We start from the raw sequence: 14407 nt of genomic DNA, 5'->3' as shown, positions 1-14407 counted from the left end.
AATATAAATAAAAATTCTTATCGATCCGTACAAAGTGTTTACATAATTTATGTGTTACTGTAATTACTTTTTTAAAGTAAAACAAAAAGATATATTCTTTTCTGAAATAAATAAACACAAGATATGCTCTTCTTTAAATAATGGATCATGCTTCGAGAGATTATACAATTATTTAAGATATATATTTTTTAAATGTGAATGAATTTCACGTGATAATGAAAAGTCTAGCATACATTATTTTAACTAGATCCGTACTAGATAGCTCTTTTGAAGTAAAAATGCTTATTTAAAATATCTGATTGGGGAAAACACTCTCCTACTAATTCGTACGAAGACACGATGATTAATAGGGTAAACTATGCCCCTTCAGACTTGAACTTGAGCATACCCAAGTCAATCTCTTATAGAGAGACTTCATATGTCCATAAAACTTCTTAAATGAGGAATACTGAGCTTAAGATAATGCTGAGTGGGTCATAGTTATTTATCATAGTTTTGGGTTTTGCTAGTTGGTATTATGACGTATTAACTAGGCATATTTAATAAAGTCAATTCTTATCAAAATAAAAGATATATTGAATGAATATTAATTCAATCTAATCATTATTTTTATATAAATCACAAATGTATATTTTTATATTTTAATAAGATTTAGCATACTAGTATTGTTATTTATGTTATCAATTTGTTTACAAAACATCTAAGATTTATTTAATCTTCTTATCAATTTGTTTACAAAACATCTAAAATTTAATTTTCTCACTAACGCATGTTACAAAAAAAAGTATTTCCTTGATATGCATATATCTTATGGGAAACATATCATTCCAAGAGTGTACACTCCAAGAGTTTGGTATAACATGCTTTTGGTTGTGATACGCTTTTATTGGGGGGGATAAAACATGTCGATGTGCCACATATTAATTGTTGATAGTGGCAATGGCAAGAAAAGAGTCCGACCGATTATGCGGAGGAGGCAGCGAGATATGGCCTCATGGTAATATCTGTTATATGTTAGGAAGGTTTGTTTATTAAAAAGTTATTGTAGATAACTTTAAAAAGTGACGTATTATAAAAAGAGTTTTATGTATTTTAAAATATTAATAGCTAAAAAATTTCAAAAGAGTCGGCCAAAAATTATTAGGGAAATAAAGGTTGGTATAAAGAGACTTAGACTTTAATATCTTAATCTTAATTTATCTACCGATTATGTAAAATAGGATCAGAGCACTTTTTGATCAACACACAACGTTTTTAACAAACTGATACATGTCTTTTTTAATTTTATATCTGATAATCTTATTTTCAAATAATATAAATAAATAGATATTTTAATTATTAATATATAAATTTAGATACCAGATATAACTAAACTCCTATTAAAAGCTTTGATATATACATTGTTAGTGTTATCATTATATACATTGTTATCATATTTATTTATTTCCATCACCCATCACTCATTCAACATCAATGATTTTTAAGATGCCTTTTAAAGGGGTGTTTGGTATGATAGAATTATAAAGAATGAAGAGGTATTAAAGAATGGAAATGAAGGGAAAGAGAGTACACTTGTTTGGTATGATGGAATGGAAATGAAAGAAAGGAAATAGCAAAGACTTCCCTTGTTTATTTGCGACAAAGAAAGGGAATGAGAAAAGAGAAAGGGGAATCAATTACATTCTCTTCATTCTCTACAAATTGTAAAGAATGAGTGAGAATGGAAAAAAAAAATTAAGATGTTATATGTAATAAATGTATTATTATTTAAAATTTTATTTTTTTATATATATTCATTCTCTGTGGGTACCAAACAACTAAATCCATTTTTTTTCCAAATACTCATTCTCTTTCTCACTATTTTCATTCTCTATGATTCCCTCCTACCAAACACCCCCTTAAAAGAAATAAACTTATTCTCTGGTTTGGGGCCAAACAAAAGATTGAGCTAAGAATTAAGATATACCGGGAAGAATGATCTCTTTTTTGGTTGTATCACCATGGGAGTTTGTTTTTATGTGAAACAATTATTCAATCAATGAATACAATAGATATTGAAATAAAGATTTCACATCTGACTTAGAATATCAATTTAAATTAGTATGGGTATATACATATATATGCAATATATATAAATTATTGTTAGCAAAAAGTAAGAAAACTTCATATATTTATGTGAGTGATATGTCAAAGAAGATGACGATCCTTTGATAAGAAGCAAGTGGGTTTTACGTTAATGATACATCAAATGATCATAAATCCATACAAATAATAAAAGAATCCAATTTTGGTTGTAAGAAAAAAGGACAGCAATAGATGTACGTTGTTTTCCAAAAAAAAAAAAAGAATCTCAATAATGGATACAGGCTTCCTTGTTTACACTGTTGTGTGCATTCCTCGGCATTCTTTGCTTTTTGTGAAGAATGAAAAACAGGGAAAGAGAATGCTAATTTGACCCATTTATTCATTCTTTGCATTCAACAAACAAGAGAAGTGATTCTTATTCTCTTTCTCTCTTTTCCATTTTACCCTACCAAACACCCCCTTAAGGCTATAAAATGAAGACTCGTGCGAAGAAAACAATATGCTCTAATGATCCACAGTCACTTATTACTTCCCAACTTGAATTACTAGGGGTGAGTACGGTTCGGTTTGGTTCGGTTTGGTTTGGTTTTTAACTAAAACCGAAACCGAACCGTTATAATTCAGTTTTTGAAAAACTAAAACCTTTGGGTTTCGGTTTTTTCGGTTTAGGTTTATTTCGGTTCGGTTTTAATCGGTTTTTAACTACTTGTGGTTTTGGTCAAATTGAGCTTCAAAAGTTTATAAATTTATACCCTATAATTACACCTTAATTAATTTCAACAAGTTTTCAAAACAATATTAGTAATAATAACACTACAACAATGACAACAAATCCATAAAAGTAAGTTTTACAAACTTCAAACAAATTTTATATATAACTATTTATATCTTTTACGTGTTGTTTAATTATACAATTATTAAAACAAATAATTTTGTTGTGTATTTTCACTTAAAAAATATATTTTTGGTTCGGTTCGGTTTTTATGGTTCGGTTTTTCATTAAAAACCAAAACCGAACCACAACTTTCGGTTTTTAAAAAACCAAAATTTCGGTTTTTAAAAAACCAAAACCAATGGTTTTTGGTTTTTTCGGTTTTCGGTTCAGTTTTTGCTCACTCCTAACTCACAACACCGTAATCACCATAAAACACCCCTCATAAAAGAGTTTAAGCTATCATGACCACATTTACAAGTTATCATTAACATATGCAAACTTACCGTTTCGCTTTTTGTTCCAACACCAACACCTCCACCCATACTCTTAATCACAAACACATTTAAAACACCACCAAATCAGTTACTCAAAGTCTCATCAAGTTTTGTTGATCCATTTTCAAATTACCATTAACGGGCGCAAAGCTTTCAACTTTGTTTTAACGTATGTTCTCATAACACAAACAGTTCAAATCCCATGTAAAAATGTATTATCAATCCTTTTCATTGTGTTTGTAATGTACAAATTGTTACTTTGTTAGTTCTTGTGCATCCGTTTACAACAAGTTTACGCAGTCTATTTTCATAATGTTTGTACGTTGAAGTTATACTTTAGAAGTTGTTATGCATTGTATGATCCATCTATCCCCATGTAAGGTATCATGAAGTTTCGTTATCGTTTATGTATATGCATGTAAGCATGAGTGTGATGTTTCAGGATGTTCAACTAGTTTATGTATTGAAAGTGAAAGATCTTTGCTTGTTTAGTTGAATATGATAGTTGGGTTGATATAACAAGTTATGATTGTAAATAAGATGTTTGACGCATATTATTGTTGAAGTTATAGGTCATTATTGAGTTGCAGAAAATACTTCGAAGAAAAAAGAATGTTTGCCCAAAAGTCAATATTGCAAAAAGTCATTTATTATTCGTATTTCATACGATTCCAAAAGGTTAGTTTTTTTACCTTTTTAGTTTAATAACTAGTATCATGACAATCTAATTATTAACTGGATTTTGTGCAGAAGTTACATGTCAAATGCTTCAAATGGTTTCCGAAATGTTAAGGTGGAGGGAGTGGAAGGGTTTAACCCTCTCATCTCCCTTCAAATAACCAATCAAATTACTCTACATCATTTCAACCCTCCAACCTTTTTTTCAACTTTTTTTTAGTGGCATCCGATATTCCCAACCTCTTCTTTAAAATTTTCAATACTTATCCTTAACATTAATAACTTTGCATTTTAAACCCTTTAAGAATAAAGTTAACCAAATTATGTTAAAAACTAACATTAATATTAATTAACAAGTTCGTTACACAAATATTAGAAATACAATAATGCTTCTAAAAGTCACAATTCCAACCATACTTCTCGGCAATAGCACGCTTTCGATTGAGGACTCATTCCAACATTGCCCCCGTGGCTCGATGATGTGATTTGTTGAAAAACTTGTAATCTTCATTTTGTTGCTTCGTGTCGATTAGTTGGTTTTTTTTCTTCCTTTTCCTCAATGTATTTTTCATAGGCTTTTTGATGCAACAATGCGTTCTCGTCTAACAATTGAGCTTTCTTCGTCGTGTACTCTTGAACAATATTGTTGACACTTGACTTGGATGACGATTCACCAACGGGTTTTTTTCCTTTTATTGATCGGTTATCAATGGGAGGCGATGAGTCTTCATTAAGATTCGGTAAAATTGGGTCATCATTGCTAGTCGACTCATATTGGCCCGATTCGATTGACTTCCTTCGCTTGTCATGGTTTGAAAGCTCATCTTGGACGTTTTTTTGTTCCAACCACTTAGCATGTTTTTTGACCACCTCCCAAGCACGATTATGAGTAAAATCTTTGTCGTTTTTTTTCTTAAACAACTCGCACGCATTGTTGAAGACATCAAGATCGTTACAACCGCTTTGCCAAAGACGTGTCTACAATTATAACAAAAAAAAACAACTTTAACACTAATATAAATTAAACAACTTTAACAATCCAAGAATATTACAAATTAAACACTTTCACAAATCCAACAAATTACAAAATTAACAAAATCAATTCATATACCACTTGGTGGTGCAATCCGTTAAACAACCCCAATGCTCCATTCAATTCCCTCCATTTTGTTGTTAGAGGATAATGGGTTCGGTTCTCATTACCCATGGTTTTGTTGAAATGTTCCGAAACCCGTTTCCAAAAAAAACTAGCATTTTGTTCATTCCCGATTTGTTTACATGTGGAGATTTGAATCCACGCTTGCGCTAAAGTTTCCTCCTCACCCGACGACCAAGGTTGTTTCGGCGCTCTATTCCTGTATATTCGCTTTGGAACACCAATGTCTTGTGCTTGAATCTCTTGAACTTCATTGTCTACAAAACTTCATTGTATCTATATATAATTCATATATAGAACAGAATCATACAAGAACAGAGACAAAACAAAATCAAAACAGATTTATATACAATTCGTATATCTATCTATCAAGAACACAAAAACAGAATCATATATATCGTATATCTATCTATCTATTTGTATATCTATCTATCGAGAACACAAAAACAGAATCATATATACAATTCATGTATTCATCTATCTATCGTATATCTATTCCAAGAACACAAAACAGAAACATCTATCTATCTATTCAACTATCAATTCTGTTTACATATCTACATATCTATTTATCAAATTTATATTTAAACACAAAACAAAATATAGATATATATTTAAACATATATCAATCGGCTAAGGTCTTACCTAGTGGGTCCTCCATTTGAGTTTCGGGCATGGCATCTTCTTCGTGTTCACCTTCCAATAGAACACCATTCTGAACGAAGTCTGTAATAGGGTTGAACTCATTGGCACCAGGTAGCACGAAATTATCGAGAGAATAAGATTCAGACTGATTGGGTTGAGAAATAGAGTTTCGTGTTAGAGGTGTAATTGGCTCGGGTCGATAGTATTGTTGTGAGCTCGACCCACTCGCATGAAATGGGTCAACGACTACGTGATGACGATGTGGTCGCATTAGTGGTTGTGGCTGCCGAGCAATGGGTTGGTGACGATGTTGTGGTCGAGCGGGTTGTTGTTGATGGAGTGCTAGACCGGTCTCGTTTCGATTAGCCCGTCCACAACCTTGCATCATTGCATTTGTGTTTTTCATTCTAGGATCCATGATTTTTTGGCTAAGATATGGTGTATATATGTTTGTGTAATGTATATATGAACCGTGTATATATATAGATATATATAACAATGGAGGTTTAATGTTTTGTGGGTACAAAAGAAACCTTTTACTTCGAAAAAGATACACATTTGGCCCCTCTAACGGTCACTTGACCGTTTGAATTATTTTCGTTTTAAGCCCTTGTAACGGTCCCCTCGTTCCAACCTTCAGCGAGCTTTCAGCCCGCTCCCTTCCATCTCGCCACCATCTCGCTGAAGTGGGAGCCGACATAACGCCCATCTCGCCATCTCGCTTCCATCTCCCTTTCGACTCCTTCCCCCCTTACAAATGAATTTTCAAAAAGATAATATAAATGACACAACATCCTAAAAACCATCATTGTCGGTATTTTCAAATAAATTATTAATTTCTTAAATTGGATCACAATAGTTGATACTCAATACAACAACTCATTTGCAAACTCCCGAATTTACTGCTTTACTTTGAAACTTATATAATACTATTATTAAGGATTTAATAATACAATGTTTTTCTTATGTTTTACCCTAAAATTACTGGATATATTCTTATTTAATAAACTCAAACTTAGTAAATTTTCTCAAGAAGAAAATTCAACAAAAGTAACATGACATAATATCATGATATTAGTGATTCCTAAAAAACTTATCCTAATTAATTACATCTAATGATCCATACTTATTCTTATAATAGTTTGTTAATATATTTGTATAGGAATATATATATATATATATATAGGGGGACAATCAAATAAGAACAGTTTTAAAATAAGAACGATGAGAACACCTTAAAATCATCATTTTGATGCATTAAAAGTCTATAAAACTGATATAGTGCATAACTAATTATCATTATTTAAGTGTTTAACAATAGGGGTGTTCATCGGTTCGGTTTTCGGTTATTTGGTCTATTTGGTTCGGGTTTTTCGGTTTTTTTATTTTTATTTTTCAAAACCAAAACCTAATTCGAAATAGAAAAACCAAACCGAAAACCAAATTATAATTCGGTTCGGTTTCTGTTAAAACCGAAAAAACCAAATATGAAAAACACAAATTTACCATTTCTTTTTGTCTAAGTTGTGATTAACCAAAATAGGTTCATAATTTCAATTTTCACCAAAGTAGTAAATTTAAACCATATAGATAAACAAATAATATAAGTGAAACAACTAAACTCTTGTTTGTCATCATTATTAAAAATTATTCATCAAAATTGAATTTATCTAATTTCATAAAAAAGTTATTATGATAAACAAATAGACATATAAAGTAAAAAATACATTAATAATTGTCCATAAAAAAAAGATACGAATTAAATATTTTTAATAATACATAATAGTAATATAAGTTATTCGGTATTTTCAGTTTAACCAAATTCATTATCCTTTACCCATAACCAAACCAAAATCCGAATATATAATTCGGTTTCGGTTACAAACCAAACCGAAAACCAAATTCAAAAACGGTTTGGTTTTTTTCGGTTTTTTAAACGGTTCGGTTTACAGTTTAACCGGATAAAAACCAAACCGTGAACACCCTATTTAACAACACATTGATTCATCAAAATCGAAAAAATCACGTTTTTTGTTGGATGCATCATTTTGATGAATATGCATCCAAGATGGATGCACAAAACAAAAAACATGATTATTTCGATTTTGACGGATGAATGTGTTGTTAATCACTTAAATAATGATAATTAGTTATGCACTATGTTAGTTTTATGGACTTTTAATGCATCAAAATGATGTTTTTAAGGTGTTCTCATCGTTCTTATTTTAAAACTGTTCTCACCAGAGTCTTAGTGTTTTTACAAAAAATTCTTGTATATCGTAGTAGATGATGATGGTGGTGTGTAAGTTACAAAAATCAATGGTCCTTTTATGGACTTTTTTTAGTTGGTCTCAAATTATCTTTCCCAAAAGTCATAAAAACCTTTTTCAATGGACTAAACTTACACCCCCCTAAATTTGCTAGGGTCACATATAAACATAAAAACAGCCAAAGAACCAAAACACAATATCTTGTTCAACAATTCATCCATCAGATTCACTCTCTTCTCCTTTTTCATCCACATTCATCCAAACATGAGTAATCAGCCTGAATCTTCATCATCGGAACCGTAAGTCTAACTAACTGAATCTAATTTATTACATTAATCTCAACCTGAATGAAGTTCTTAATGTTTATTAATCTCGGTTCATTTTAATATTATATTTATTATTACAGAAAAGGACCACCGCCGCCGCCGGCGGGCGGGAAAAAAGACTATTCGACGGCGATATTAGAACGGAAAAAATCTCCGAACAGATTAGTAGTTGATGAAGCAGTTAACGATGATAACTCAGTTGTCGCTATGCATCCTAATACTATGGAGAAATTGCAGCTCTTTCGTGGCGATACTATTCTCCTTAAGGTTTTTCATTTTTGTTAATTTATTATTTTTTTTTATAAATAATTTATCTATAATTTTTTTTTGAAGCATTCTGATTTTTTTTGCATATATGTTAGGGTTTTGATGAAGCTATCATATATAATTGGGTTGTGATTCACTGTCAATATTATGTATATATACATATATATATGTAGGTCATCGTAGATTTTTATGATGTTTATAGTGAAAGTTAGGTTTTTTTTTAACTGTTAAAAGGTTTATAAAATATCGACACTGAACCGTTAGATTCTTTTGATTTGTCGGGTATGCCGGCTAAGAAATTCGCTTTTCGCCTTGCTTGCAAGATTATAAACAAGCTGTAGCATTTTGACTCTATATGAGGTTGAACCTTTTCAGTTCACGAGAGAAACTACTTTAGTAGCTATTTTTCTGTTCTAGTGCAAGACGCAAGGGTGTGGTTAAACGTGCAATGTCTCGTAGTGAGATCTAGCTTATTAGTCTAGTGCTTCTGGGTGCTTGCCAGTTCTGAATGACTTCACTTAGCTTGCCATGTTCTGTGTTAATTCACATGTGATGTTTATCGTGAGTGTTAGTGTTTTGTTAAAACATGTAAGGGTGAAAGTGTAGTTAGCGAATCAAGCCTCTCTTTTAGTAATCAACTTGATGTAGGCCTGTGTATATACACGAAATACACGTAGAAAAGTAACGATAAAACTCTTATAATAATACGAGAGCAAGTACCCGCGCGTTGCGACGGTGAGATGGTGGGGTGATAGGTCATAGGTCAAAGAGAGTCATAGCCAAATGTCTTAGCCGTACGGGCTCCGCCCTCAGATTTAAAAATTCGTCGAAAGTATATTGAATGACATCTCTAATGAAAGAGCACGGAATTTTAAGAACACTCATACAATTTTTATAATTTATCGATGTACGGTCTTGAGATAAAAGATTTTGAATGATTTGGAGGAATAAATAATTTATGGAGGAGAGAGAAAGAATATGATTGGTTGATATTTGAGGAGAGAGAAAAGAGTAATATAGTTATTTTAGATAAATATAGAATAGATAGCAAGGGCATTTTGGGAAGGTAAATGTTGAAACTTAAAATTTAGACAGGGGAAATCTGTTTTATAATATAGTATAGATTATGTGTAATGATATCATTTATCCATATGTTATCGAAATGAGTGGTTCGCATATAAATGTCGTTTTTTCTCAAATATACATATGGTACTGTAAGTCAAATACGGGTTGGTATTCTCTAACAATACATTTGTTGTAAAACATTGATTACATAACCAAAGTAATACTTATAATATTTACTTAATTCATCTTTATGTATAGACGTATAGTTATAAATTAAATTTGGAACGGCGGAACTATTAATATTAAAAGGCAACTAGCTAGGCACTAGCAGCCACAAGTACAATTATAATTACAGTCTAGAGATATAACTCAAGTACCAATAACTAGACTCTACCCGAGACAGTAACTGTGAGAACTGCAAAAGGAGGGAAAAAACTCGTGCCAATTACAAGGCCTCTCATTAGTTGATAAGTGGTTAGGATAACCTTTTTTTAGTATAGTTTAAGATAGTATTTGCACATTGCTCTAAAAACTCATAGACAAACCCGCAGGTCACACAGTTCACTTGTTTTTTTCATCACAGATTCTTATATCTCCATGTGGCTTTACTGTTGTATGTAGAGGATTGTGTCTCTTTACTTAATTGACCTCTTGATTGGCTGCAAATGTTTAATTATGACTTGTTGGGTATTGTGCTATGTTTGGAATGGGTTTTAATATTTTCTTTAGCTTCCTAAATCCTAATTGTCAACCGCTTAGTCGATTGTTGCATTGCAAGCAAATCTGTGATGACTCTGGTTTTTTGTGATCTTTGTTTGCCCCTTTCTCTTAGGGTATGCTATTTAAGTGATCTGGCTGTATTAAAAGATGTTTACGTGTGACATATCAGTGATATAAATCTTTTAATATGTTAGTTTTCCGCGTTTATTTACCTTGCTTTGCGATGGCAATAATTATTTATATCTGGGGTTTCCTTTTTAAGTTCTTTTGATTTGTTTTACAGGGAAAGAAAAGAAAAGATACAGTCTGTATTGCCCTTGCTGACGAAACTTGCGATGAGCCTAAGATCAGAATGAACAAGGTCGTTCGAACAAACTTGAGGGTTCGCCTGGGAGATGTTGTTTCCGTGCATCAGTGCCAAGATGTGAAGTATGGGAAGCGTATCCATGTTCTTCCGCTAGATGATACGATTGAAGGTGTCACAGGGGACTTGTTTGATGCGTACTTGAAACGTAAGTTCTAAGTATTATTCGTACCAAAGTAATAACACATATTCTTGTACGTAACGAAACTGCTGTCTAATTGATATAAATTGTGCTTGATGCAGCCTACTTTTTGGAAGCATATAGGCCAGTAAGAAAGGGGGATCATTTTCTGGTCAGAGGAGGTATGCGAAGTGTTGAGTTCAAGGTAATTGAGACTGACCCGGGGGAGTACTGTGTTGTTGCTCCGGACACCGAAATCTTTTGTGAGGGTGAGCCCATTAAGAGGGATGATGAGGATCGATTGGATGAGATTGGTTATGATGATGTAGGTGGTGTGAGGAAGCAGATGGCACAGATTCGTGAATTGGTCGAATTGCCTCTAAGGCATCCTCAACTTTTCAAATCCATTGGAGTTAAACCACCTAAAGGTATTTTGCTATATGGGCCTCCTGGTTCCGGAAAGACACTCATAGCAAGGGCCGTAGCCAATGAGACTGGAGCTTTCTTTTTCTGCATCAATGGACCGGAAATTATGTCTAAACTAGCTGGAGAGAGTGAAAGCAATCTTAGGAAGGCATTCGAGGAGGCTGAAAAGAATGCTCCTTCAATTATATTTATTGATGAGATTGATTCAATTGCTCCTAAAAGAGAAAAGACTAATGGTGAAGTTGAAAGGAGGATTGTTTCACAGCTATTAACACTTATGGATGGATTGAAATCTCGTGCACATGTTATTGTAATGGGAGCTACAAATCGCCCAAACAGCATTGACCCTGCTCTGAGACGTTTTGGCAGGTTTGATAGGGAAATAGACATAGGTGTGCCTGATGAAGTTGGACGTCTTGAGGTTATTCGTATTCACACCAAGAACATGAAACTTTCCGATGATGTGAGACTTTTTACTTGTAAATGCTTTTTGTATAATTAACAACATTCAGTCCACTGGTAATCAATGGCATTAATAAATAATGTTTCAGGTTGATTTGGAAAAGATAGCTAAAGAAACACACGGTTATGTTGGTGCTGATCTTGCTGCTCTTTGCACTGAAGCTGCACTTCAATGCATCAGAGAAAAGATGGACGTGATCGACTTGGAAGACGATTCTATTGATGCTGAGATACTGAATTCTATGGCTGTCACAAATGAACATTTCCAGACTGCTCTTGGAACCAGCAATCCATCTGCTTTGCGTGAGACTGTATGTGGTTTCAAAAGAAATTATTTGGTTTTCGTGAATGAACTATTTTTAGATATATCATAATATTTGTTTATATATTGTAAATAGGTTGTGGAGGTTCCCAACTGTAGCTGGGATGATATTGGAGGTCTTGAAAATGTTAAGCGTGAACTACAAGAGGTAATGATAATTAGTGCAGTAGGTTAAGATATCTTGATTTTACCTTATTGCCATGTTTGCCTTCTGAAATTGAGAATCTTTTTTGGTTTGTTCAAATGTAATAGACTGTCCAATATCCCGTGGAGCACCCAGAGAAATTTGAGAAATTTGGCATGTCACCCTCAAAAGGAGTTCTTTTCTATGGTCCTCCTGGGTGTGGAAAGACACTTCTAGCAAAGGCTATTGCAAACGAGTGTCAAGCCAACTTCATTAGTATCAAGGGACCAGAATTGCTCACCATGTGGTTTGGTGAGAGTGAAGCCAACGTAAGAGAAATTTTTGACAAGGCCCGTGGGTCTGCACCATGTGTCCTCTTCTTTGATGAGCTGGACTCAATTGCAACTCAGGTTAGCGTTTCTATTCAAATAGATCAGAAGTTAGTAAGTTACATGATAATTTGTCTGTTACGGGACAAAGTCTCATGAATACTTGTGTGATCATTGCAGAGGGGAAGTAGTTCTGGTGATGCAGGTGGTGCTGCTGATCGAGTTTTAAATCAGTTATTGACAGAAATGGATGGAATGTCTGCCAAGAAGACAGTTTTTATAATTGGAGCCACCAATAGGCCTGATATCATTGACCCTGCACTACTCCGTCCAGGGCGTCTTGATCAACTCATATATATCCCACTGCCAGATGAGGATTCTCGCTACCAGATTTTCAAGGCGGCAATGAGGAAGTCCCCAGTTTCCAAGGATGTTGATTTGAGAGCTCTGGCAAAATATACACAAGGCTTTAGCGGGGCTGATATAACAGAGATATGCCAACGTGCGTGCAAATATGCTATCAGAGAAAACATTGAGAAAGTAAGTTTCTATATCACGTTCTGAGGTGGTTTGACATTGTGTTCTGAATGTGGTAAGGTTTTGTTACTTCGTTTTATAAATCGCCAATGATCAATTTTGCATTGTTCGGCTATAGTGAAAACAGTATTACTCCTCTGACTTATCAGGCAAATAATCAGTGTGTTTTACTGCAAAAAAAAACTTAGTTACGTGATCGGGTTATCTAATAACTATAGGTCTGTTCAGGAAAAAGAAATTGCTATAGGTTGCTAAACACTCAAATAACTGATTGTTATGATTGGGGTTAATGTCTTAGAATAGCAACACACTTATATCGGTGTTCTACGTTTGTAAGTTTACATATTTATGCCGGGTTATTCGGTAAACATTCTATTTTCCTCAGCTATGATGTCAAGTGACAACTTTTTTTTTTTTTTCCTTTTCCCGAACGATGCATGTTGGTTAGTGTACAATTCATAAACAAGGATGAAAATGGAACACCTGATAGGTTTAATGACTAAATTGGTACTACGGTACCTACAATGACCAATGTGGAACATAGAGATTACAGATTAGTATGTTATATTGCAAATCTGATTCACATCACAACCTTGGACCATAAACATACATCGGAAAACTATTTTCAGCATTTTGTTTGACTGGTTAGCTGCTTTATATTGTAACATTGAACATAATCACTTGTACAATATGTTAAACACGCCCGGATTCACATGATCATAGTGCTTTGCATGATTTAATCCTTTTGTGCTACATGTTTAATGAAGGACATAGAAAGGGAAAGAAAGAGAAGTGAGAATCCCGACTCTATGGATGAGGATGAAGACGAGGTGGCGGAAATCAAGGCGGCTCACTTTGAGGAATCCATGAAGTATGCCCGTAGAAGTGTGAGTGATGCCGACATTCGGAAGTATCAAGCATTTGCTCAGACATTGCAGCAGTCCCGTGGATTTGGTTCGGAATTCCGGTTCCCTGAAGCTTCATCTGGGCCAGCAGCTACTGCTGCTTCTGACCCATTTGCTGCATCTGCCGGTGGAGCTGATGATGACGACTTATACAGCTAAATTGTCATGAAAAATGTTAAGTCATGGCTTTTGTGGGATTTATATATTTATATCAGCCGCGGAACCTTTTGTTATACTACCGTTGACATTTCTGCTGTCGAAACTTGTAACTACATTTCATCTTTCAAGTTTGGATTCGGCATGGTGGTTTATACTAATTAAATTATGTATGCAGAATGTAGATACATTGTTTTTTGTTTTTATGAACGATCTAATGGTCTACCGTTTATTATATTA

The 14407-nt window shown here is 33.6% G+C and overlaps 2 protein-coding genes across 2 annotated transcripts; one reads left to right on the top strand and one right to left on the bottom strand.

Annotated features, from left to right (window-relative positions):
• Window positions 1-4479: 4479 nt before the first annotated feature.
• On the bottom strand, window positions 4480-6191 carry LOC122583563. Its single transcript, XM_043755954.1, has 3 exons — window positions 5774-6191; window positions 5084-5385; window positions 4480-4950 (listed from the first exon to the last, which is right to left on the bottom strand). Exons 1-3 carry the CDS (start codon window positions 6189-6191, stop codon window positions 4480-4482), a joined length of 1191 nt encoding a protein of 396 aa, XP_043611889.1.
• A 2056-nt stretch (window positions 6192-8247) lies between these two features.
• On the top strand, window positions 8248-14407 carry LOC122581062 (cell division cycle protein 48 homolog). The gene is made up of 9 exons (XM_043753203.1): window positions 8248-8342; window positions 8450-8636; window positions 10705-10933; window positions 11029-11795; window positions 11884-12105; window positions 12193-12264; window positions 12369-12650; window positions 12750-13109; window positions 13874-14407. The coding sequence occupies exons 1-9, from the start codon at window positions 8308-8310 to the stop codon at window positions 14168-14170; spliced, it is 2451 nt and encodes an 816-aa protein (XP_043609138.1). The 5' UTR covers window positions 8248-8307; the 3' UTR covers window positions 14171-14407.

The sequence above is a fragment of the Erigeron canadensis genome, chromosome 9 (assembly GCF_010389155.1).
Source record: "Erigeron canadensis isolate Cc75 chromosome 9, C_canadensis_v1, whole genome shotgun sequence".
Taxonomy (NCBI): Eukaryota; Viridiplantae; Streptophyta; class Magnoliopsida; order Asterales; family Asteraceae; genus Erigeron; species Erigeron canadensis.
The sequence above is the reverse complement of the archived record's forward strand: the minus strand, read 5'-3'. Positions and strand labels throughout refer to the sequence as shown.